At 34.9% G+C, this 23,301-nt stretch overlaps 1 protein-coding gene across 3 annotated transcripts in view; it reads left to right on the top strand.

The window, feature by feature from the left end:
* EEA1 (early endosome antigen 1) overlaps positions 1 to 22,187 on the top strand; it is a 58,183-nt gene extending 35,996 nt beyond the window's left edge. For 2 of the 3 annotated variants that reach the window (XM_070947957.1, XM_070947956.1), the window contains exons 15-29: positions 220 to 420; positions 2,549 to 2,662; positions 4,482 to 4,637; positions 7,026 to 7,165; positions 8,449 to 8,779; positions 9,218 to 9,319; positions 10,031 to 10,225; positions 12,021 to 12,203; positions 14,088 to 14,273; positions 15,083 to 15,214; positions 17,000 to 17,185; positions 17,994 to 18,232; positions 19,684 to 19,804; positions 20,118 to 20,216; positions 21,808 to 22,187. In XM_070947957.1, coding sequence (XP_070804058.1) covers positions 220 to 420; positions 2,549 to 2,662; positions 4,482 to 4,637; positions 7,026 to 7,165; positions 8,449 to 8,779; positions 9,218 to 9,319; positions 10,031 to 10,225; positions 12,021 to 12,203; positions 14,088 to 14,273; positions 15,083 to 15,214; positions 17,000 to 17,185; positions 17,994 to 18,232; positions 19,684 to 19,804; positions 20,118 to 20,216; positions 21,808 to 21,930 — 2,508 coding nt within the window. In that variant the 3' untranslated portion in view covers positions 21,931 to 22,187. The remainder of the gene's footprint in view (positions 1 to 219; positions 421 to 2,548; positions 2,663 to 4,481; positions 4,638 to 7,025; positions 7,166 to 8,448; positions 8,780 to 9,217; positions 9,320 to 10,030; positions 10,226 to 12,020; positions 12,204 to 14,087; positions 14,274 to 15,082; positions 15,215 to 16,999; positions 17,186 to 17,993; positions 18,233 to 19,683; positions 19,805 to 20,117; positions 20,217 to 21,807) is intronic. The other variant, XM_070947958.1, reaches the window with a different exon arrangement.
* Positions 22,188 to 23,301: the final 1,114 nt, after the last annotated feature.

The raw sequence follows: 23,301 nt of genomic DNA, 5'->3' as shown, positions 1-23,301 counted from the left end.
TATTTAGTATACTGTCTTTGCTGTAAGCCGCCCAGAGTCCTCAGAGAGTGGGCGGCATAGAAATTTAACAAACAAACAAACAAACAAACAAACAAACAAACAAACAAACAAACAAATTGCCAAGGATACCCAGATCTTGAGACATAAAATATCAGGTCTGGTCCACAGCCAGTTTTAATTTCAATATTTTATCATTGTTTTTCTTTATTTTGCATGTAGGTAACACATCTGGCAGAAAAATTGAAAAATCAATCAGAAAGCCATAAACAGGCCCTAGAAAATTTGCACGAGCAAGTGCAGGAACAGAAATCCCATTTAAGAGCATCTCAAGATCATGTTCTTTCCTTGGAAACAACTATCAGCGAGCTACATAATCAGCTAAGTGAAAGTAAAGAAAAAGTAATGCAACTTGATTTGCAGGTGATCTAACTTTATATTTTTACTTATGTAAAATATAAGGATAGGAATATTAATTTAATTTTAACAAACCCAATAACACGTATCTATTAAGCTAAAGCTCCAGAAAGTTTTAAATTTGTAAGCATTATATACACTGGCTGCATTCGGATATTATGTCACTATTTTATTGTGATGAAATTACACTGAGTGAACCTTGGGTTTACATGTTTTTCTCTTGTCTCTATAACACAGATGTGAGAAGATTATTGAAACATTTGCTTCAATAGATTTTTATCTAATAGCTCATTGTGATGGGGAATAAGCAATGATAAATCTTGGTCTTGAGTATCCCCTTCATTATGACTGCAGTTTTTTTTTTTATCTCAGTGAGGGTACTGAGAAGATAGTGTATTGAAGATGTTACTTTGCATTATAGTTTTTAAAAGGTATATATAGATATTAGGTTAGAAAAAACCAGATGGTAGTGTATTCCAGTGGTCTTCTGGAAGGCCAATAGACAAACATATGAAAGCTTAAGCTTTGAACAGGTGTTCCACAAGGTGTTGAAAGCGAGGGGAAATGCCTGTGTATGTAACATCTGTCAACGTCCAAGAAAGTGCGCCTTTCAAAGTTGCCACAAGGCGCCATTTCGGAGTTGCTACACACGCGCAGGTGGATGGGGGTGCATGGGGGCACAGATGGGTGTCAGGGGTTGGGACTCACACTGGGAGAGGAGCCAGGAAGGCAAGCCAGCTGTGGTTGGTTCAGAAGCCATCCAGGCCTGAAGAGTACTTTCTGGAGCCAGCCAGGGAGCAAATATTCTTGCTGGAGCCAGCTGGGGAGCCAGTGGGAATAACCGGGAACAGGAGGGTGGGCCGTGCTGAGTTGGTATAGCCAGCTGGCTAGCAGAAGCCAGTAATGCTGGCTAGAAACACTTTTACTTGTATTGTTCACCATGTGCCAAGATGAGATTCCAGTAAAGAGGCCTGTTCTTCTCACAGTGTGGCCTCTTCTTTTGCTGGTTTGGTTTGGAACCGTGACAACATTCCTGCAGGAAAGTGGACTTTTAGAGGGAGATCAGACCATTTTATTAATGGGTTAACTGATACCAAAAACATACGCTTCCCATCCTTCCTTGCCTATCCTTCTTCTGCCATCCATTGGGGGAGACACAGAGAAGAGTGGCTCCTCTGCTACTGGTTCTTTGATCCATAGAAATTGCACAACTGGCAGGAAAAGACCCATTTCTTCCCTTTCTCTTTTCTGTCAAGAGGGTCTTTTTGCTTTTGGGAGAACTGGTACTGCAATTTCCTCCTTCTCTCCTTGCTGTGAGTGACAAGGCATAGAAGAGAAATGGGAAAGATGTTTTTTGTACACATCGGAGACTTTTTGACTCTTCTGCTGCCAAAAGGCAATTGGCACTGAAAAGCAGTGGCCAAAGACTTGGGGAAGATAAAAGATGTCCAATACTTTCAGGTGGCCAAGTCACCCCATTAAACTGCTCAGCATAGTCTATACAAGCAAAAGACAGACAGTGGGCCAGGATAGATTGAATTGTCCATATTCTCAATAAATAGTTAATAGGTGGTCTTCATGCCAGGGCGAGCAGGATATACAGATGTGCCATTCAAAAAAGTTTCATAGCTTGATTTACATAGCCTCTTATTCCCTTACAGGTTTCTACTGTATTTGAGTTTGCTTACATTTTGGTAACTTATAAATATACCTTTGTAAATATGAATTTAATTCTGTTTGAAGTGAGTTTAGAATCAAAGATCTGGATGAAATTTTAAACAAATTTAATATACTATGACCAAACAGTAAAGTCAAGCATTTTGTGGTTTTTTGTTAAATTATGTATAATTGGTAATACATTTTAGAATATAAATGAATTGTAGTTTTTCAATCATGTACAATATTTAATTTTTCTGGTTGATTTTGGTTCAGTTTTTACAATTTAGTAAGTATATCACAGCATTGTCTGTCTCTCTCTGTCTGTCTCTCTATCTGTTTATCTGTGTCTCTCTATTATCCATTGATAATGCTGTGGTACACGTAGTAAATTGTTCACCCTAGGAAAATCTGAGGTTATTACAACAACTGTGTAATATTACCAATATTAAGAGAATATATTTTAATTCATTGTCAGGTAAAAGCAAAGACTGAATTGCTTCTGTCAGCGGAGGCAGCAAAAGCTGCTCAGAGAGCAGACCTTCAGAACCATTTGGATACTGCCCAGAATGCATTGCAAGACAAACAGCAGGTGAGAGAAATAGAAAGGACCCAAACTATGGCTTCACAATTAAAAAAGATATATTTAAAATAAGATCAATCTTATGTATCATCATCTAAAATATGTAACTCTGTGATGCTATTTTTATATTTACCTCAAATAGCCCAAATGATACATTTAAAATATATAATTTCTAAATAAAATATAAAATGTTAGGGGGAGAATTTTTTGGGGGGACTGCCACTTGGCTGTTGAAAGATGGAGTACAAATCTTTTTGTTTGTTTTTTTAAAAAATGTAACTAAATGGTTCTTTTTGAGAATGAGCATGGTAGAGGAATTAAGATTCGGGACTAGAAGAGTGACATTCTAGTCTTTTTTAGGTACAGAAGCCAGCTAGGTGACTTCCTCTAAGCCTAAACCAGCATCAGGATCTGGGACAAAGTGGCTAATAAACAAGCCCCCTTGTCATACCATGCATTGATATCTTCGCTATAAAAAAACTAGGCGAGTTCAGGGAAAAAACAAGTGGACCCTGCAACCATGAAGGGCAAATACTAATAAAAACTATTTTTTTTTATTACTGAGAATTTTCCTGTGTTCATATTGGCAGGAAGCACATATATTTTATTTACTGCCTTTCTTTTTTTAGAGTATAATTGGTTTTGATCTGAATTCTACAGGTAAGTAGGATATGTACAAGGATCTCTTACATTAAAAGAACATCTTGAACATCTTTGTGTGAATTTTTGGTAATTATTCTGTAAGAGTTAATTCCACGTAGCCTTATCCAACGTGTGTCCTTCCCAGATATGTGAATTCCAACTCCAGAATTCTCAGCTATGTATGGTCTTACCGGCTGAGAATTCTATATGTTTAAAAGGCAGATCAGGACAGACTTTTAGTGATATGTATTGACACAGCTCATGTCTAAATTATATTTTAATTATTGTTTTAAGTACAGTGATGTTCATAAAAATTATGTTGCCTTTGTTGTAAATGTTGTAGTTAACTACACTGATGGAGATTATTTATTTATTTATTTATTTTATATGGCTGCCCATCTCATATATATATATATACATACATACATACATACATACATACATACATACATACATATATTTTACACTGGGAAGTGTATAAAAAAATAATCAAGTAACCAATTATAAAGAACACTATAATGCAACAATTAAAAATGTTAAACCATTTAAAATGTTTAAAATATAGCAAGTAAGAACTGGTGGGACTGAAGACAAAAGGAAGTGAAAATGAAGCTAAAGGACTTTAGAATTCAAGCAGACAAGCACCTGCCACATAACACCTCAGATTTAACAACTGTTGATAAGAAATATGTAAAAGTCTGAATAGTGGACATGGAAGTATCTGGACACCATAATAGAAGAGAAAAGAATGGAGAAAAGCACAAAATAAAAAATCCACATATATAAAAACAATAGTGGCAAAATACTACCAATAGTGATAGATGTATCACTAAACTTCTAAACTAAACACCAAAACTTCTACAGTATCACTTGAACACCATCGGCACTGAAAAAATCCCTATCAGTCAATTACAAAATTACACTTGGGACAGCTTGCATCCTGCACCAATACCTTTAAAATCACCATGCATTCACACCTGCCTATCACGGGCCCTTGGGAAAGACTGAATTAGTAAATAAAAATGCCAAAGCGAGTCTAAACTTCTGGCTGACTACATGACGAGCATAGTAATTTTTATTTTATATACTGGATGTTTTCAGATGTAAAGTGTTTCTTTCATACTTAAAACTAATGTCACTGTACTAGATTGTCTAAAAATGTTTTTTTTTAAATTATTGCTAATAGGAACTAACAAAAGTCAGCACTCAGTTGGATCAAGTTGCTTCCAAGCTGCATGACAAAGAAGAATATTGTATACAGCTGGAATCCAGTCTTAAAGAGTACAAAGAAAAGCACCTTAATTTAGAGCAAAAAACAGAAGAGCTGGAAGGTCAGCATAAGGTTTGTATTTATTTATTTATTTTAGTTCATATTTCCAATTGTAGCTGGTGTCCATATGGAGAGGTGATGAGAAAGGTAGAACAGCTGATGCAAAGTATAGTTATTATTAAATATGAAATGAGTAGCTCAAACAGAAACTGATTTCACATAGAAGCAGATAGGAAAATCTTAAGGATAGTCAAGAAAAGTCAAATCATGTTTATATATATAAAGTTTATTGTCGTATGTATATACAAAGTATACCCATACAACGAAATTCACATAACACCCAGAGACCAAGCCCAACACACATGACAATCCCCAGACACATCCTCATCTACCAAAATTCCCCACCCCTAATCCACCCAAGCATTAACTGTGGAAAGTGTGAAAGAAAGATAAAGATTCGTGTTTTTCTTATCCTTGCTATAACAGAAAAGCACCAGTTATGTATTTTGGTCCATAGCAGCAATCTTTGGATCATAAAAGTCACAGAGAATTTTTGCTACACTCTGCTGGTTTCTGGTTTATATGCCTTTTTCATTTTTCATTTGGAATATGACTAACACAAATTTTTAGAATTGTAAAAATTGATGCTTCTCTGCCTAACTTTCTCCATAGAAAAAATTCTGATCACCTAAATCTTCACCGATTGCCTAGATATGAACCTTGCACAACTCTTGAGAGATTTTTACCTCCCTTTAACCCACACTCTAGAAACAACAGAATGGCAAGAAGGTCTTAAGAAATAGAAAATAGGAGGAAATGGCAAACCTGAGACTGTATAGGAGAAGAAAGATGACAAGTATTGTCAAAATAAAGAGTAGAAAAAAAAGACAATAATGTATTTTAGTCATTGAGAAATAAATATACATATACTAAAACAAACAAAGCAAAATTAATCCAACAATGACTGTTGGCAACCATTGGTAGGTCAAGCTTGCACATAATGAAGCAGAATTTTGCTACTTTTAGACAGAGATTTTTTCTCGTCTGTCTGCAAGAGAAAATAGTTTCCTCAAGTTAGTCCTTTCTTTTGTTTCCTATGCTAATTCAGCCTGGAGTATTGTTATCTTCTATGAATGTTAAGGAAACTTAATTATATATTCTGTTCAATTCAGTAACAAACTAAGAAGGTGTATCACTTGTGTATTCTTTGAGTTCTGTAGGCATTTAGTTCACAAAGGGCCAAATTGAATGGCTAAGGCCTGTGTTAATGTGCTGGAAGCTCATGGAGTCTGCGGTAAATGGCATTTTTGTGCCTGTTCTTCTGTGTTTTCTATTTACTTTGCTTCCTTCCACACTGAAGTTGACTTGTTCATCAGGCAGACTCTGTCAACAAGATTGGTGGAGGTAATATTTCTAACAGTCCACTGATCAACAAAAGACTGTATTTGTTTTTGTCTGCCTGAATAATCAAACTCAAAACAGCAGGAACCAAAAGGAAAAATATTTGCTTCTAATTCCTTTACCAAAGCATTTTAAATTGTTCTTTAGTAGTTTTAAGTTTAAAAAATTTCTGGTGCTAATGATAGGGAAAATATTTGTAGTTTGTAACCATAGTAATAACTGCTATTACTATTACTACTGTAATTGTTAGTGGGTGAGGAAAACTAGAAAACAGATTTCTATACTCAATCAGACATTGATCAACTTCATAGAGAAACTTTACAATCAAGAAAAAAAGTTTTTATAGATATTGAAGTTAATACATTGGAAGAACAATTAAATAATGAGATTTGAAATTGCAAAAAAGTATTAGCAACAACTAATACTTTTAGCAAATTTGACAAAAAAATTGAAGTGCAAGAAAGCAAAGATTGCCTTATTTGAAATTTGTACATACATTTAAATGATATTTGTGTGATGCAAACAAGCATGCATACATGCCCAATCCAGTAAGACAAAAACAATAACAAAACGAATGAATGCAAGTACAACTCTGCAAAATAGAAAATAGTTTCAGTGAACCTGTTATAGTTTCTTCATGAACCAAAGGACTGATTGGTGAAATGACTTTTTTTAACTTAATAATTTTATGCAAAATGGTTTTCTTTGGAATACTGTGTAATCTGAGCGTTTGGTCATATTTTGTAGTCATTGTCAACTGGTGTTGCTTTTGACATATGCTATAACTAAATGTTTACTCAGAAGAGATGACTAGGTAAAAGGATACCACTCTGAAAATTTGGAGGGGGTTAGGATAAAAAAGGTTGGAAATCCTATTGTTTTATATTCTACTGAGGCCAGTTTGACCCATGCAGAACAAAATGTTTTGACAGTCCATAGTCATATTTGTTGAGAGAAGATAAGTAAAGCCAAAGAGGGTTCAGGTAATCTCCTTTCTGTTATCATTATATCATTATCATTTTGTTGTAATTATCTGCTTTCTAAAAATTATCATTACAGAAACTTGAAACTGATCTTTTTGAGGTTTTGGGACAAAAAGAAAAGGCTGTTCAAGAACTAGAGCAGCAAAGGAAACAGTGCACAGATGTGAACCTCAAAGCTGCAGAACTGAGCAAACAACTAGAGGAAGAGAGAAAAATGTATGTTAAATTATTTGAATGTGCCACTGTTAGCTGTAGCCATGTTTTAAAAGTTGTCAGAGTTTCTAATTTTCTAGCATATTTTTTTCTTGTGTATTCTGTTGCCTTGTTGGAGTGAAAACTAATAACTTTTATTTTGAATTATACATTTTGCTTAAATCTGCGTGGCATTACACATGTTAGGATACATACATACATACATACATACATACATATATATTTTCTGAGGTTTTCACGGGTGTTTGTATGTAGGTCTTTGGTTATTCGGGTTTTCTGCCGCGTAAAATTGGAAGTGTCTTGGCGACGTTTCGATGAAGTCTCATTCGTCATCTTCAGGGTGGTGTTTTCGGCTTCGTGCTTCTAGGAGCAATGTATGATCGCAGCTGTTTCTTCCTTTTAACTGCCAGTGGGGGTGTGAACTGATTGGGTGGAGCTTGGCTGTGTTCTGATTGGGTGGAGGTGTGTTCTGATTGGTTGGGGGCTTGGCTGTGCTCTGATTGGATTGGGAGTTGGCTGTGCTCTGATTGGCTGGGGGTGTGTTCTGTTTGGGTGGGGGCTTGGTTGTGCTCGGGTTAGTCTGAGTTGCAGGGGGATTTGAGCTGGTGAGCTGTGTTGCTGTTGTTTGGCTTCACGTTCGTGGTCGTGCCACATCTTCATGGTGGGTGTCCATTTGCTTCATGTATGGATTGGAGGGTTTTAAAGTGGCTAATGATGCAGCTGTGGTCTGGCTTCTGGTTTGTGGTCGTGCCTCATCATCGGTGTGGGTTTGAGTTTGCTTTTTGCGTGGATGTGTGGTGGTGACATCCTGTGTGGTTTTCGTGAGTGTGGGTCAGGTTTCCAAATAGCTGGTAGGCGGGAGGTATCATCTCGTTTATTCATGCTGTGTGGGCGTTTTTCTATCTTGATGGCTTCTCTGATTATTCTGTTGTTCAGGAGAAAACCTGAATAACCAAAGACATACATATATATATATATATATAATAAAAAAAATAAAAATAAAAATATCTTTTGCTTTGTTAGTATATAATAATTATTATTTTTTTACTACATTTTTAGGCCACTCTTCTCCCCTACAGGGTGACTCTGGGCAGCTCCAGTAATAATATTCAGTATTCAGTAATAATACTGAAATAGTGGCATTAACTTTACCAAGCAAGATATAAGATGTTTGTTGAATATGTTGAATATTTGAAAAGTTTTATATAAAAGTTAATGCTCAATTATGTAATTTTGAACTTGAAATAATTTCATTTTTATACATTGTATACACTGTATTTATATAGGATATCTACAGCCAAATTAGATTTACAGAAAAAAAATGATACATTAGAAGAAGTAAACCAACAAAGATTAAAGCAGGAAGAAGAAAATGAAAAACTGAAGTTAGAAATTGAGAAATTAAATCAAGATAAATTGAAGTATCACAGGGAATTAGATGGAAAGCTGCAAACATTAACAGATGATTTGAAGAAAATGAAGCTGGAAAAAGATACTCTATTAAAGGAACTTGAAATCCTCAAAGGTAAATTGTCAAACAGCAACAAATCTTTGGAAGAAGCAAAGGATGCATTGGAGAAAGAGAAACAGAGAGGAAAGACAGCTGTAGCAGAAATTGTGAGTCCTGAATTTTAAATAAAAGTATTTTCTATGTAACCAATTTCACTGTTTGCAGGCTACCTGTGAAAATTCAAAGCAATATCTTAGTGGTGATGGCATTGACTATGGAAAGTAGTGAACAAATACTTAATTGAACACTTTGCTTATTACATGTGTATCTTGGTGCCTAAATTCATAGCTTATTTTGAAAAGAAAATGTTATTATTGCTTGGTAAAACATAATGTTCTTTACATAACAACTTTTGCTCCACTCTCATAGGTTTTGCTTTTAAAATCATAGTGATTACAATTTGTATTTATTACATCTTTGTGGTTTCAACTGTGGTGTGAATTCTTGAAACTGATTTGAAAGGATGTTAGAGTTCATTAGTAGTATTTGTAATGTATTTTAATAATTTAACAGAAAATTCTTATTAAATATTGATTTTTATACAGGAAAAATCTTGTCAAGAAGCTAGGCATCAACTTCAGTTACAGTCGGAATCTATAGCTAAAGAACAGAATGAACTGAAAAACTTACTGGAAAAACAAGAAGGGGTAATATTAATTGTTGACCATAAGCATGACTCCTATGGCATTCAGATACAGGTGGTCCTCGACTCAATGACCACAATTGAGCCCAAGACATTTGTTAAATGAATTTTGCTCCATTTTACAACCTTTGTAGCATAGTTGTAAGGTAAACCATTGTAGTTGTTAAGTTAGTAACACTGTTCTTCATTGACTGCTTGTCAGAAGGTCACAAAAGGTGATCACGTGATCTCGGAACACTGTAACGATCCTTTGAGCCAGTTGCCATGCATCTGAATTTTGATCACATGACCATGGGGATGCTGCAGTGGTTTTAAGTGTAAAAAATGGTTTTAATATTTTTTCACAAATCACTTCAAATGGTCATTAAAAGAACTGTTGTACTTCCTGTTGTGTTACAGGTAGTCTTTCTGTTGTACAGACTACCTGTAGCATTGCTATATTCAGAACTCTGTGGAAAGGAAGAATTAATTTTCTCTTAACTCTATATACAGTTTTTTCTCAAATGAATTATGAATTATTGCTGTGGGATTAAATTATTTGGTATGCGTATATGAAATACATGGAGTTTCATTATAATTGGATTTTTGAAAAATATGTACTTAGTATTAAGAAAAATGAAGTAGTAACATGAGAAAAAAAAGAGATTTTCTATCAAAGCATAATAATTGCCATAATAGCAATGGTGTTGAAGTAATACTACATTTCAATGTTTAGATATCCAAACAAAGAGCAACAGAGCTTGATTCGGCACGTGAACAAGTCCTGCAGCTTCAGGGTATTCTCAAAGACAAAGAAAAAAATGAGCAACAGCTCCAATTGAAGGTAAAAGAACTGAAGGAATCTTTCGATCAGAAGAAAAAACAAAATGAGATACAACAAGCTGAATTAAAAACAGCCCTATTAGAAAAGGTAAATTCATATACCTGTAATCTCTCAGTAACATTGTATAATATTTTGTTGCTTCATAATAACTTTATGCATATAATAATAACATGATTTCATAATAATTTTTGGCTGATGCTGTGGCATCATATCAACAGCATAATATGTGGAGGCATTTCTCCCTCCATGTATCATTTATAGGCATATGAAATAATTCTTCAGAGCAAGATATACTAAGGGAGGTCTGTTAACATGTTTACTGTGTTGTTATGCTTGGAAAATAATTTGCTGCTCAGTGGCAAATATGAGTTTAAATGAAATACTAGAAAATTATGGAAACGAAGGATTCTTTGGCCCAACTTTTTATTATTAGCTCACACTGGAATGATAAAAAATAGATTTTGACTTTCCTCTTCAGTAATTGAGTATAAATAGTAAGCGTTCATTCTAATTTGCAGGCAAATTAGACAAAATCTATGTTTAGCTTTCTAGCATGTAAAGTTTGTGTCTGTTTTTGTTCACCCATAGATTCATTAGATGATACAATTTGGTCAGGGCTTCCCAAATTTTTGAATGCAATGGTATTTATATATGACCTTATTTATTTTATTTTATATATTTTTTGATTTTATTTGATTTTTATACCGCCCTTCTCTAGCAGGACTCAGGGCGGTGAACAGCCAAGGTAAAACATAGCATACAAAATTTAAAACAATTTAAAAAGATATTAAATAGTTTTGGCCCACAATTTAAAACCCCCCCAATAAAATCAATTACGAATTAAAACCGAAAGATGGGATTTAATTTAATTTAATTTAATTTCCAATTTATATACCGCCCTTCTCCCTGAGGACTCAGGGCGGTGTACAGCCAAGATAAAAAACATAGAATACAAATATTAAAACATTTAAAAATATATATAAATTTTGGCCCAAAAATTAAGAATCACAGACTAATTAAAAGAATTTAAAAATTTTAAAAATTTCTTCTTAAGCCAACCCGGCTTGCTGAAAAAGATAGGTTTTCAGGGAACGACGGAAGGCATTGAGGTCCTGGATTCTTCTTATCTCCGGGGGCAACTGATTCCAGAGGGTGGGAGCTCCCACAGAGAAAGCCCTCCCCCTGGGGGCCACCAGCCTACATTGTTTGGCTGATGGCACCCTGAGGAGGCCCTCTCTGTGGGAGCGCACGGGTCGATGGGAGGTCATCGGTAGCAGCAGGCGGTCTCGGAGATAGCTAGGCCCTATGCCATGGAGCGCTTTAAAGGTGATAACCAACACCTTGAAGCGCACCCGGAAGACCACCGGGAGCCAGTGCAGCTCGCGCAGGAGCGGTGTTACATGGGAGCGCCATGTTGCTCCCATTACTACCCGCGCTGCTGCATTCTGGACCAGCTGGAGCCTCCGGGTGCTCTTCAAGGGGAGCCCCATGTAGAGAGCGTTACAGTAGTCAAGGCGAGAGGTGACGAGGGCGTGAGTGACTGTGCACAAGGAATCCCGATCAAGAAAGGGCCGCAACTGGCGAATCAGGCGAACCTGATAAAAGGTCCCCCTGGTTACAGCCGTCAGATGTTCCTCAAGGACAGCTGCCTATCCAGGAGGACTCCCAGATTGCGAGCCCTTTCAGTGGGGGCCAAAGACTCGCCCCCAATAGTCAGTGATGGAGTCAACTGACTATATCGGGATGCCGGGAGCCACAGCCACTCAGTCTTGGAAGGGTTGAGCCTGAGCCTGTTCCTCCCATTATCAAGCCAGCCATTATCTGTTTTCTCAATTATCTTCCTGTGTATAAGAGAAATATATCTTGTGCATGTATGTATTAGGCAGAACTGGAAAATAAATTGCAACAACAAATAACATTATCAGAACAAGTCCTTGCTACGCAGAAGGAAAAAATAACAGAACTGCAGAAAGTCCATAAAAAAGCTCAAGAAAACATGGAAAAACTTCAACTAGATATTTATGGTAAAGAATCTGAAATCTTGGCTATCCGGCAAGACCTTAAGGTATATGACTATGTTTTGGGACTGCACATGTTTCTCTCAGTGTATGCATTGTGTAAGTTAAAAGATTCTTTTGGTTAGCACTTAAGTGAATAGTTGAAGCTAACAACATATTTCAAAGAAGAATCCTTGTACTTGTCCCAAATCCCTATACTTCATTTTTTTTTCTATTCAACTGTAGCTATTCCTCCATGTATTTTATTTTATGTATTCTATTTTATGTATCTATGTTACATATTCTACTCTATCTATGTATTTTATTTTATGTATTCTCCATGTATTCTATTTTCCCTTGTCCCAAGTTTTCTATTTTTTTTCTGTAATCAAAATGTCCAGACCTCATTAAGATATTTTAGCTTCGGACAACTCATCTCAGCCAACTTGCTGTGGCCAACTAACTGCGGTCAACTTGCCATGACCACTTATGGTCATGCTTACCTAGAAAAAGCAGCACATGGGGGAATATAACTTTAAAATAAACAGTTAAGATGAAATGCAATGAGGATGGGAATGACTATATGAAGTGTTTAATTTAATGAGTGCTAGTGATGGTTTATGAGACTTTAATTGACATGGTAAGGTGTTTTTTTTTTTTTTTTTGGTAAACACATAAACATGTATACTCACCCACAGCCAAGATTATATTGTGATGACATACCCCTTGAATTGAAGGAGTAATGTAAAAAATAATAAACTTAGAAGAGTAAGATCAACAGTATTGCCTAATGGCACCATCTGCTGGAAGATAGGTGCAAATAATAATTTTGATATATGCCTTTCCATTACTTTCCTAGTAAAGCTATAATATAGTTAAGGAGGTTATTGAAGAAAGCTTGGAATTTGGAGTATAATATACATTTAATCATTAAAGGAACTAATTAAATAGTCCAGCAAGTAGCAATAGGGGTCATTTATTTGTAGCTTCTTTAGTTAAATGTAATTTAAAACCTTTATTAAACTATTGTTTGTTATGTAAAATAAAGATCTGGTAGAAATTAAATTGTTGGGGCAACGAATATAAAGTCTTCTGTTCCTCATATCTCTTAACATATTTTTCCTTATCTCAGTTATAAAGTCTCATCCTGCATCAGTTCTCCCATCACTCTTTTACTGTCTAGGACATGGGTGTCCAATCTTTTGGTTTGCTTGGGTTTCATTGAGTGAAGAGGAATTGTCTTAGGCTGCATATAAAATATATAATATAGTTAATGTATATAAATCACATAATAATTTTAAAAGTTTATGATTTTGTGAGGCCGCTTTACTAGCTGTCCAGGGCTGCATGCAGCCATGAGTTGGAAAGGCCTTGTATAGGAGAGAGGTTTGCTGGGAAAATATACTTGCTGTTTGCTGTGCATGGTGAATTAATACAAGAATAAATATTTTATTGCGTGACCCATAGCTCAATTTCACTGATCAGAATGATAACGAACTGGACTGAGAAATAGTGAGTGGCCCAAAGTCACCATGACGGTTTTTGATTTCTAAAGCAGGACTAGAACTTAACAGTCTCCTGGTTTCTAGGCCAACACCTTAACTACTACATCAAACTGATTTCATTTTCAAAAGTTGTAAATTGTATTTTACTGATGGCTGATGGTCTATGAACCTGTGAATGCAGGGTGGGTTTTCAAAAGTCTCAAGTGATTGAATGAGAAAAAATACCTTCTGCATTAGTGCAGCAATTTTTTTTCTTGCATTGCTTGTAGTTATATTTTTGTGGATCATTTTTGTCAGCTAAAGTGATATATTCTTGTGATATTTTGCTAATAGACCTTTATTGTAATTCATATAAGTGATTTATTCATCTTTCACCTAAAAGAAGATTGTCAGTTGTAACTCATGAAGTAGCTCTGGAGTGATAGTGATTCTTTGCTTTCAATTTAGGTTACAGAAGAGAAGCTAACTTTGGCTCAAGAAGAATTGATTTCTAATAGAAATCAAATTAGTAATCATAACCAATTGATCAAAGAACTTAAGACAAAAAGATCTGCACTGGAACAGGACCTATCAAAAAAAGAACAGCAACTGAAAGAACAAGAGAAGTTGTTACAGGAAATACAGAAAGATAAGGTAATGTGTTTTTTAATCCTTTGAACTATATATAGTATGAACAGGATATATACGTGTATACGTATCTATCTGCAATATAAGTGGAAAAATTATATTTCCTTTGATTGTTGAAGTTGGAAGGAATGGTCATGTTTCAATACTAACTGTATTATGTTCATGTAATATAGAGTACTCAAGTATTGTATCTTGAAAGATTATTTTCTTGGCTATTAAGAATAGAATACTTTATTGGCCAAGTGTGATTAAACACACAAGGAATTTGTCTCTGGTGCATAAGCTCTCAATGTACATGCAAAACAACAAAGTAATAATGATCATAATATCAAAGTAATAATAATCATAAAGATGATACCAATAAGAGAAAGTAATGGAACAAATGAGAAGGATAAAAGTAATACAGCCATACTACTTAGCATCAATTCAGTAAGTGCTTCTTTAGCCTCCAGTTGTATCAATTGTATAATTATCTTTCTTTGAGTCAAAAGATTTAGTTCTCTAATCTCAAAGCAACAAATAGTAACATAGTATCTTTGAAATTCAATTCAATAAATTATGCAACATAAATAACTAGGTTTATCCATAGTACATGAAATAATCGTATTTATCTCTTGGAAGAGGAAGTATAGAGTCTCTATTAAAAGAATAAATTAAGAAATAACATTGGGATTAGTGGAAAATATAAATTCAGTTATCCATTGACTTTATTTGAATGAATGCTGTTCATTGAAAGTAGTAGCTTCTTTTTGAGTAAATATGCATAGTTATTAAGGAAGGAATATTTTAAATATACTTGTTGACTTTTTCTGAAGGATTTAAAAGAAAAAGATTTGTTTAATGAAAAATCGAAAACCTCAGAGCTCTATAACATAAATTGCAAACAGGAAGAAGAAAATGTGAAACTAAGGGATGAAATTAGACTCTGCAAACAAGAGTTTGAGAAGGTATGTAAAGTCATAAACATTCCAAGTTTATCAGGATTATATTGTATAAGGCTTTGGAAAGTGCACATTAACTTTGTTCCAGAATTGTGCTATAAGGCAGCCTAAATGCACTGAGGTGTGATCTTGGCTTTGAGATGAGCTTCAAAACCTGCTGTTTTGATAAATATTTTTTCAGCTCCGATGAATTCTTTCCTGCCTAAGTTTACACATTTCTTAGTTGCTTGTTCATTTGTTTGTTTATTTAAAGCATTTATAGGCTGCCCTACTCAAAACTATTTTACTATGAGTAGCACAATAAACCTGTAAAAAAATAACAAAATAAGCAGCACCAAGTAAAATAAATATTACACTAACTATGTAAATATTAACAATTAATTGGCAATTGGGAATGATGTTCATTACACTCTTCCAAACTGGAGCTCTAATCATATTGATCACAAAACCTAAGCGTTTTCTTAGGTTTTCACTCCCTTTCTCAAGGGGTGTGCAAGATTGGGGCCAACTGTATGCCATGGAAAAGAGGGAAGAGATCATTTCAGAAGGTAGGCACCACCACAGAAAAGGCACACTGCCTTGATCCCAAAAGGTGACATTGTTTCAGGGAGAAAACCAATGGCATGCCCACCCTCGAAAAAGGCATTTTTGCCAGTAACTCAGTCCTGTGCCATCTAGGGCGTTTTTATTTTTTTTTTTGTGATAACCAGCCCCTTGAAAGACTATAAGAAGCCAGTGTATCTCATAATCTAATGCTGACCACTTGGCACAAGTGATAGCTTTCAGTTGATTTTCTAATTGATCTTCAAAGGCAGTATAGAGTATAGAATACATTGCAATATCCAACTGAGAGATGAATAACTTCAAGGAGGGCCTCATAATTTAGCAATAGCTGCAATAAGTGCAAAGAAGAAATTCTGCAAAGAGAAAGGCCTTACATTTTCAGGTATTGTTCATTAATGCAGCCGCGCGGGGGATTATGGGAGCGACGGGGCGCTCCCATGTGACACCTCTCCTGCGCGAGCTGCACTGGCTCCCGGTGGTCTTCCGGGTGCGCTTCAAGGTGTTGGTGACCACCTTTAAAGCGCTCCATGGCTTAGGGCCGGGGTATTTATGAGACCACCTTCTGCCACCAATAGCCTCCCACCGGCCAGTGCGCTCTCACAGAGTGGGCCTCCTCAGGGTGCCGTCCGCCAGACAGTGTCGGCTGGCGACCCCCAGGGGGAGAGCCTTCTCTGTGGCGGCGCCCACCCTCTGGAACAACCTCCCCCCAGAGATACGTACAATATCAGACCTCCGGATTTTTCGTCGGGCCCTGAAAACTTATTTATTTCAACTAGCCGGGCTGGCTTGATCCCACAGTTTTAGGTTAAATTTTAATTGATTTTAAATTGGGTTTGTTTTAAATCGCGGCCAAAAATATTTAATTCATTTTAAACTGTTTTTAAATTTTGTATGTTCTGTTTTTATTTCGGCTGTTCACCGCCCTGAGTCCTATTGGAGAAGGGCGGTATATAAATTGAAACAAACAAATAAATAATATAATATAATATAATATAATATAATATAATATAATATAATATAATATAATATAATATAATATAATATAATATAATATAATAATATAATTAATATAATATAATATAATATAATATAACATAAATAGATAGATAGATAGATAGATAGATAGATAGATAGATAGATAGATAGATAGATAGAATTCTTTATTGGCCAAGTGTGATTCATATATTAGTTTAATTGAAATTTTTTTTGTTTTTTTTGTTTTAATAGGAGATATCAAATCAAAAAGATGCCAAACAGCTGTTGATTAAACAGAAACTAGAACTACAGGAAAAGGTTGATAATTTTAGTACAGCTGTGGAGCAGGAAAAGAAAAACCAGGAAGTCATGAAAGATCAGTGGAAGAAGAAAGAAGGGGAATTGAAGAAGAAATGTGCTGAGATAGAAACAAAACTGGTCAGTACGTTTTAGAAACAAATCCAGAGGTGTATCTCCATAATGAGTAAAGTGATCCATGGAATGATTTGCAGAGCCATAATGCGTAATTTTATTATAAATGGAGAGATTCCAATATTCCCTTTTCTTCTTACTTTTTATATTACAGCCAGTGAGTAAAAGGCAAAATTGCTTACGGAACACATATTCTGTTTATTTAATTATTAATCAAGCAATGTACAATCATACTTTATCCATTTTATAGATACTTTGATTTAAGTATATGAAATCCTTGATGTGTTATGGGCTCAAAAATAAATTCTGGTAGGCTTTTCTAGGGAGCACTTGGTTTAAAACAATATTTCTGCTACAAAAGTTCATTTCATTGTGATACTGATTAATTGTGCATGAATTGAAGCAATAATGAATTCCAAGAAATAACTAAGATTCTCCTGTAATTTCCTTGATTAATTATTTTTTCCACAGTGTACTGGCTTTTAAAAAAGGCCTGCTCTCCAATTTTGAAACTTTCTGAAACATTGTGGGAAGTGTTAGTTACGGGTTAGTAGTTAGTTAGAGGAAAAGCAATAAAGTCAAACTTTTAATCTTCAGCTAGTGAATATTTTTGTTGGACAAAATCCCTTCTGATTGGCAACTGAGGTTCCAAACCAGTTATTTCCCCTACTAATTTATTTTTCTCTACAGAAAGGAACATGCATTTTTTTGGCTTTTCTTCAAAAATGTTACTTTCTTCCTAGAATGATAACCGAGCAGACATTTGAGGTGTTGGAAAGAGGATTGTTATATTGAAATGTTTCTCTTGTTTTAGCAAGCTTTGATCAAGAAAAAAGATGAGCAGTGTAAAAGCCACGAAGAGGCTGAATGTAAGCTCAATATGCAGATCACAGCACTGAATGAAAATCTAGGGACAGTGAAGAAAGAGTGGCAAAGCAGCCAAAGAAGGGCTAGTGAACTAGAAAAACAAATAGATGATCTGCGCGGAGAAATTGCAGTTCTCGAAGCCACTGTCCAAAACAATCAGGATGAGAGAAGAGTATTGCTGGAAAGGTAAGTTGCTAAATATGTTTTCAAGTGGTTTATTTTAAATTAGGAAAGACATTCTTTCCATTGTTTATTATAAGTTGAACTTTGTGTAATTTGGGCTAAATCAGATTTTTTTCCACTTAAAAAAAAAATCCTATGGGTTCCTATTAAGCTAAGCAAAACAGTAATAGCTAAATAACAGCTAAAATTCATAATCCTAGATTCAGCTTGATGATTGCATGAAATTCTAAACTTTCTATATTGCATTTATGACTTTTATCTATTGATGTAATTATATTTGTTACAAAATTATGCTTGACTTTGAATAGCAAAATACTAACATACTCTTTGAAAATCTTAACGGTCTCTCTTGTTAATCAAAATGCATTTGTGTTTGGTTGGAGCCAAGTTGAAACAGTTTTCCATAGAACAGTGATAATAAAAGGATATTATGAATGTCAAGAATAATAGTACAGAAATTGATGGTTTAAACTGACAGGCTGCTAATATACTATAGCAATGATGGTGAACCTTTTTGGCACCGAGTGCCCAAACTGGAACATGCGTGCAGAAACTGCAGCCCCGGAAACCCGAAGACCAGCTGCCTAGTGTGCATGTGCGCGCTGGCCACTTGGTCTTCGGGTTTCTAGCACGCACATGCACATGCACTGGAAACCAATGCTGGAGCGCCAGCCAGCCTTCACGTTTCTGGGGCTCCAGCGAAGATCAGCTGGACAGAGTGCATGCACGCACCAGAAACCAGAAGATCAGCTGGACAGCATGCATGCATTCTTCAGAAACCAGAAGAGCAGTTGGTGACGGCGCGCGTGCCAACAGAGAGGGCTCTGCATGCCACCTCTGGCACTTGTGCCATACATTCGCTATCACGGTACTATAGTATTCCTTCAACTTGCAAAATATTTAGACTAATGAAAGTTGTGGTGCAGAGGTTAGAATGCAGTATTGCATGCTAACTCTGCCCAGAGCCAGGAGTTCTATCCTGATGGGCTCAAGGTTGACACATCCTTCTGAGGTCAGTAAAATGAGGACCCAGATGTTGGGGGCAATATGCTGACATTTTTAAATCGCTCAGAGAGTGCTGTAAAGCACTATGGAGTGGTATATGTATAAGTGCTGTTGCTATTTCTTATTAATAGAAAGGATATCAAGTGATTTGCTTGTTTACTGCATTCCACCTCTGCATTTGTTTCATCATAAAGAGAATAGATGATAGGTACCTGAGACCGGGTTGAAATATTTCTTCTCTGTGGAAATTTCTGCATTTTTTGCTGCAGTCAACCATTTTTGTATAATTACAATTAACAAATGGGACAGTGCTCTTAGAACAGCTCAATACTATTTATTTATTCACGATATAATTATCAGGATGATATTATTATTCCCAGTTTATGAATATGCTTCCCCCTCCTTTAGTGTTTAAAAGATTATTCACTTACTTACTATCCTCTTCACAGGTGCCTTAAAAGTGAAGGAGAAATTGAAAAGCTTCAAAGCAAAGTCATGGATGCACGAAGAAAACTGGATGATACAACTGCAGCCATGCAGGAACTGGGGAGAGAGAACCAGTCATTGCAGGTATTTCATTTTATGCTGAAAGGTAGTAATTGGTAATTTCATGTTAGTATTATTATTCATATTACATAGATAAGTAAGTAAGCAACATACCTTGAACATATCTTGAACAAGATACGATGATCTGATTGGGTTGGCTTCTACTGGTCTAACAATCACTTGGATATAGAATGCTCTGAGTATATGGAGTGGCAGGGGGAAAGAGGAAATGATTTTCAAGTTTTAACAGCCTGAATTTTGATTACATAGTTTTTATATAATTTAAAGTTTTGTTTTTTATATTTACATGATATCTATTTCTTAAATTTTTGCATAGATTAAACATACGCAAGCATTAAATAGGAAATGGGCTGAAGACAATGAAGTTCAGAATTGCATGGCTTGTGGAAAAGGTTTTTCTGTAACAATAAGAAGGGTATGTATGCATGGGGATATATCATGAAGCTTATTTTCATGAAATGAAATGTGTTAATAAAGTTAAATTAAGAAATAATCTCATATATCCTATTTCTTTGATAGCATGGAACAAATTTATTTAAAATACTGTATAAATTTTCTTTTGGACACAGTGACATGAGAGGTTTGTTAACAATGTTACGTTTTCATTTGTTTTCATTTAAACTTGATGACAGCACCTGCTTAGCCTGGATAGTGATATATTTCTCTCTTGTTAATATCAACTGCATGTAATGGATGATTGTGATCATCCATTGAATGGGAAATCATCTCATGAATGGGAAATGGATGATTGTGATCTTGGAAATATGAACATTTTATGAAAATACAAAAGTATTTCATATGTATTCTAACAAAATTAGCATAAGATTTTTTTCAAAAACTTTTGCTACTTCCAATGCTGCATAGGAAAGATAAAATATTTCTTATTATTGTCTGGTTAAACTTTAAATATAGGACTGTTGCTTGCTTGCTTTTGAACTATATCTGTGTATATAGATAACTTACGCAGTCCAGTGTCATCCTAACGAAGAAATACATTTTAGTAGAAAACCTGGAATATACTGACTGTTATGTTTTAAATTTATCCCATGCAATACAGTAACTTCTCTTTTTTTGACTAATTAGGTTAGTGACCATTCTCAAATACAATAGTAATAAATGGTAATAAACAATCATTTTCTGAGCAATGTGTGCATTTATGATCGAATTTTGTATGCCTGATAGCAAAACCCTTGGTGTAAAACTGATTTAAGATCTGGTCAGTTTCAGGCAGTAGTGGTGGGAGGGTTCTAATCGACTAAGTTTACAGAACTATCACTTGCACTTTTAGGGAATTGCTGCACTGCTGGAAAAAAAGCAGTTTAGGAAGAGGTAGTTTGTTTAAGCAATCTCTTCACCTTGCAAGGGGGTAAAAAAAAAAAGGCAGAGGACAAATCTGAATGACACAGTAGCAATCAGTGATCTTCATAGCAGCTCTTTTGCTCTCTCACATGTTTCCTTAGCAACCATTTTGCTTAATTGTCAAGTCATTGGAGTGGAATATGGTCGTTGAATGAGGAGACATGTACTTCTAAAAATAGTATACATACTTGGTTATTTAAGATGCTCCATTAGTAATTCAGTGTTTTAAAATATTGTAGATTGGGTTGTGCAATATCAAATCATGGTTAGCAAGTTTAGACTTGCATGCTCACCTTTACTTTCCTTGCAAACTATATTCAATTATTATTTATCCTAAACCAAAGCTAATTGTTGCATCAAAAATATCCATGTATGGTTTTATGCTTGATGTTTAGTCATGATTTGAAAAGCAAGCATTCAAGCCTTAATGTGATGTGATTTAACTAATTTTGGCTTAATGTATTTTTTGAATATAGCCATTGAGGCTTAACAAAGCATGGCTTATGTCTTAGTTTAGGAATAGAGACTCTTTGATAGTGTGATTGGCAGGATATGAATTTAATAAATAATAATACTAGCTTGTATTTTAGCAATGATGAAGTTTATATATGCCACATGTTCATAACTTTTCTTTTTTTGTTTTTCAGCATCACTGCAGACAGTGTGGAAATATTTTCTGTGCTGAGTGTTCCTCAAAGAATGCCTTAACTCCTTCTTCTAAGAAACCTGTTCGTGTCTGTGATACTTGTTTCAATGATCTACAAGGATAATTACTCACAACTCTTACATGTTATGCTAGAGTAAAATTTCTGTTATGCACTTCGTACAATACTCAGACTACTATTTTGGGTGGGCACCGATTGTAACAATTGGCAAAATTATAGTATAGTGTTTAACTGCTAAAGTCAAACAATTGTACTTCTTGTGAAGTTGAAATTATCTGTGACTTATTTGGTTTTGGTCAGAGAGCTTCTGTGTCAAGTTTATAAGTCTCCAATGACTTGTAAATAAAATTAAAATAGAGGAGTTATAATGTATTTTTTTATCCTAATTTGTTGGTTCAGAAACAACCCCTTTAAACAGTTTTGCAGGGATTTTGTGTTTCAATTATTGCTGCATAAGTATAACTTAACGATTATTCAGAAATGTATAAGGTATTAACAGCCTGAAACAAGCAGCTTTCCGTGTCTATTGTTTTTTCCTCTTTTTTCTTAATTTTTCATTGTAAGTTCCTTTTTATGATTATGTCTAGTTAGTGGAAACTGCCTTGAACTCTCAAGATTGTCAAGCTGTTTTTCTATAGTATCACTGTACAATATACGTCACAGAAAATGAAAAGCAATCCCAATACTATAGTGTAGATCTGATATTTCTTCTCTAAGAATATGCTGCATCCTGTTGAAAATAGTTGGGCTACATCATCTTTGATATGCAAATTCCTATGCTCCTTTACATTTTTTGTACTATTTAAATATGTTTGCACTGTTCTGTCTTATTCACAAGAAATATTGCCTGGAAGATCCAAGCATAGCAAATTCTGGTACTGAAGGATACATAGTTATGATAATTATTAATTATTTTACAATTCCAATGAAAAGAATTGCAGGGGAACATTCAGGGTGCATGTTCCCATTTTAATTATTACTATAAATCTTTGTCCTCCTTAAAATTTGGAATGAAACTCGGCACTGCTGAAGATTGAAGAGAAACCTAAATTCTCAGTAGTTTCTCTTGTTTTCTCTAATCATGGAGCTTATTAAAAAGTAATGTCATATTTTATTCATCTGAAAGTTAGGTAAAATTACTGTTTTTAAACTAATAGGTGGATAACTGTTTGTTTCAGTTGAAATTGGGATATACATACACTACTATGCACACTGTGGTGATATAAAATAATGCACTGGTAAAATCTAGTTTAGTAATATATATATAAGGTAATATTTAAAATCAACTTTTCTTTGGATTGTAACCTGTTTGCATGGGAGATGAGTGTAGCTGTAGACATAGAAATGAATATGGAAGTAGGAAAAAAAGTAACACAAGTACTTTAATAAAGATATATTAACAGAGAGGGCTTTCCATGTAGAATATTCTAGTTCTACTACTTGTATCTCCAAATCATAAATTCACAGGTACCGGTA

Source organism: Pituophis catenifer, unplaced genomic scaffold (assembly GCF_029215685.1).
Source record: "Pituophis catenifer annectens isolate HBS135680 unplaced genomic scaffold, rPitCat1.0.hap2 SCAF_7, whole genome shotgun sequence".
Lineage (NCBI taxonomy): Eukaryota > Metazoa > Chordata > Lepidosauria > Squamata > Colubridae > Pituophis > Pituophis catenifer.
Note: the sequence above shows the minus strand (reverse complement) of the source record. Positions and strands in the feature narration are given on the sequence as shown.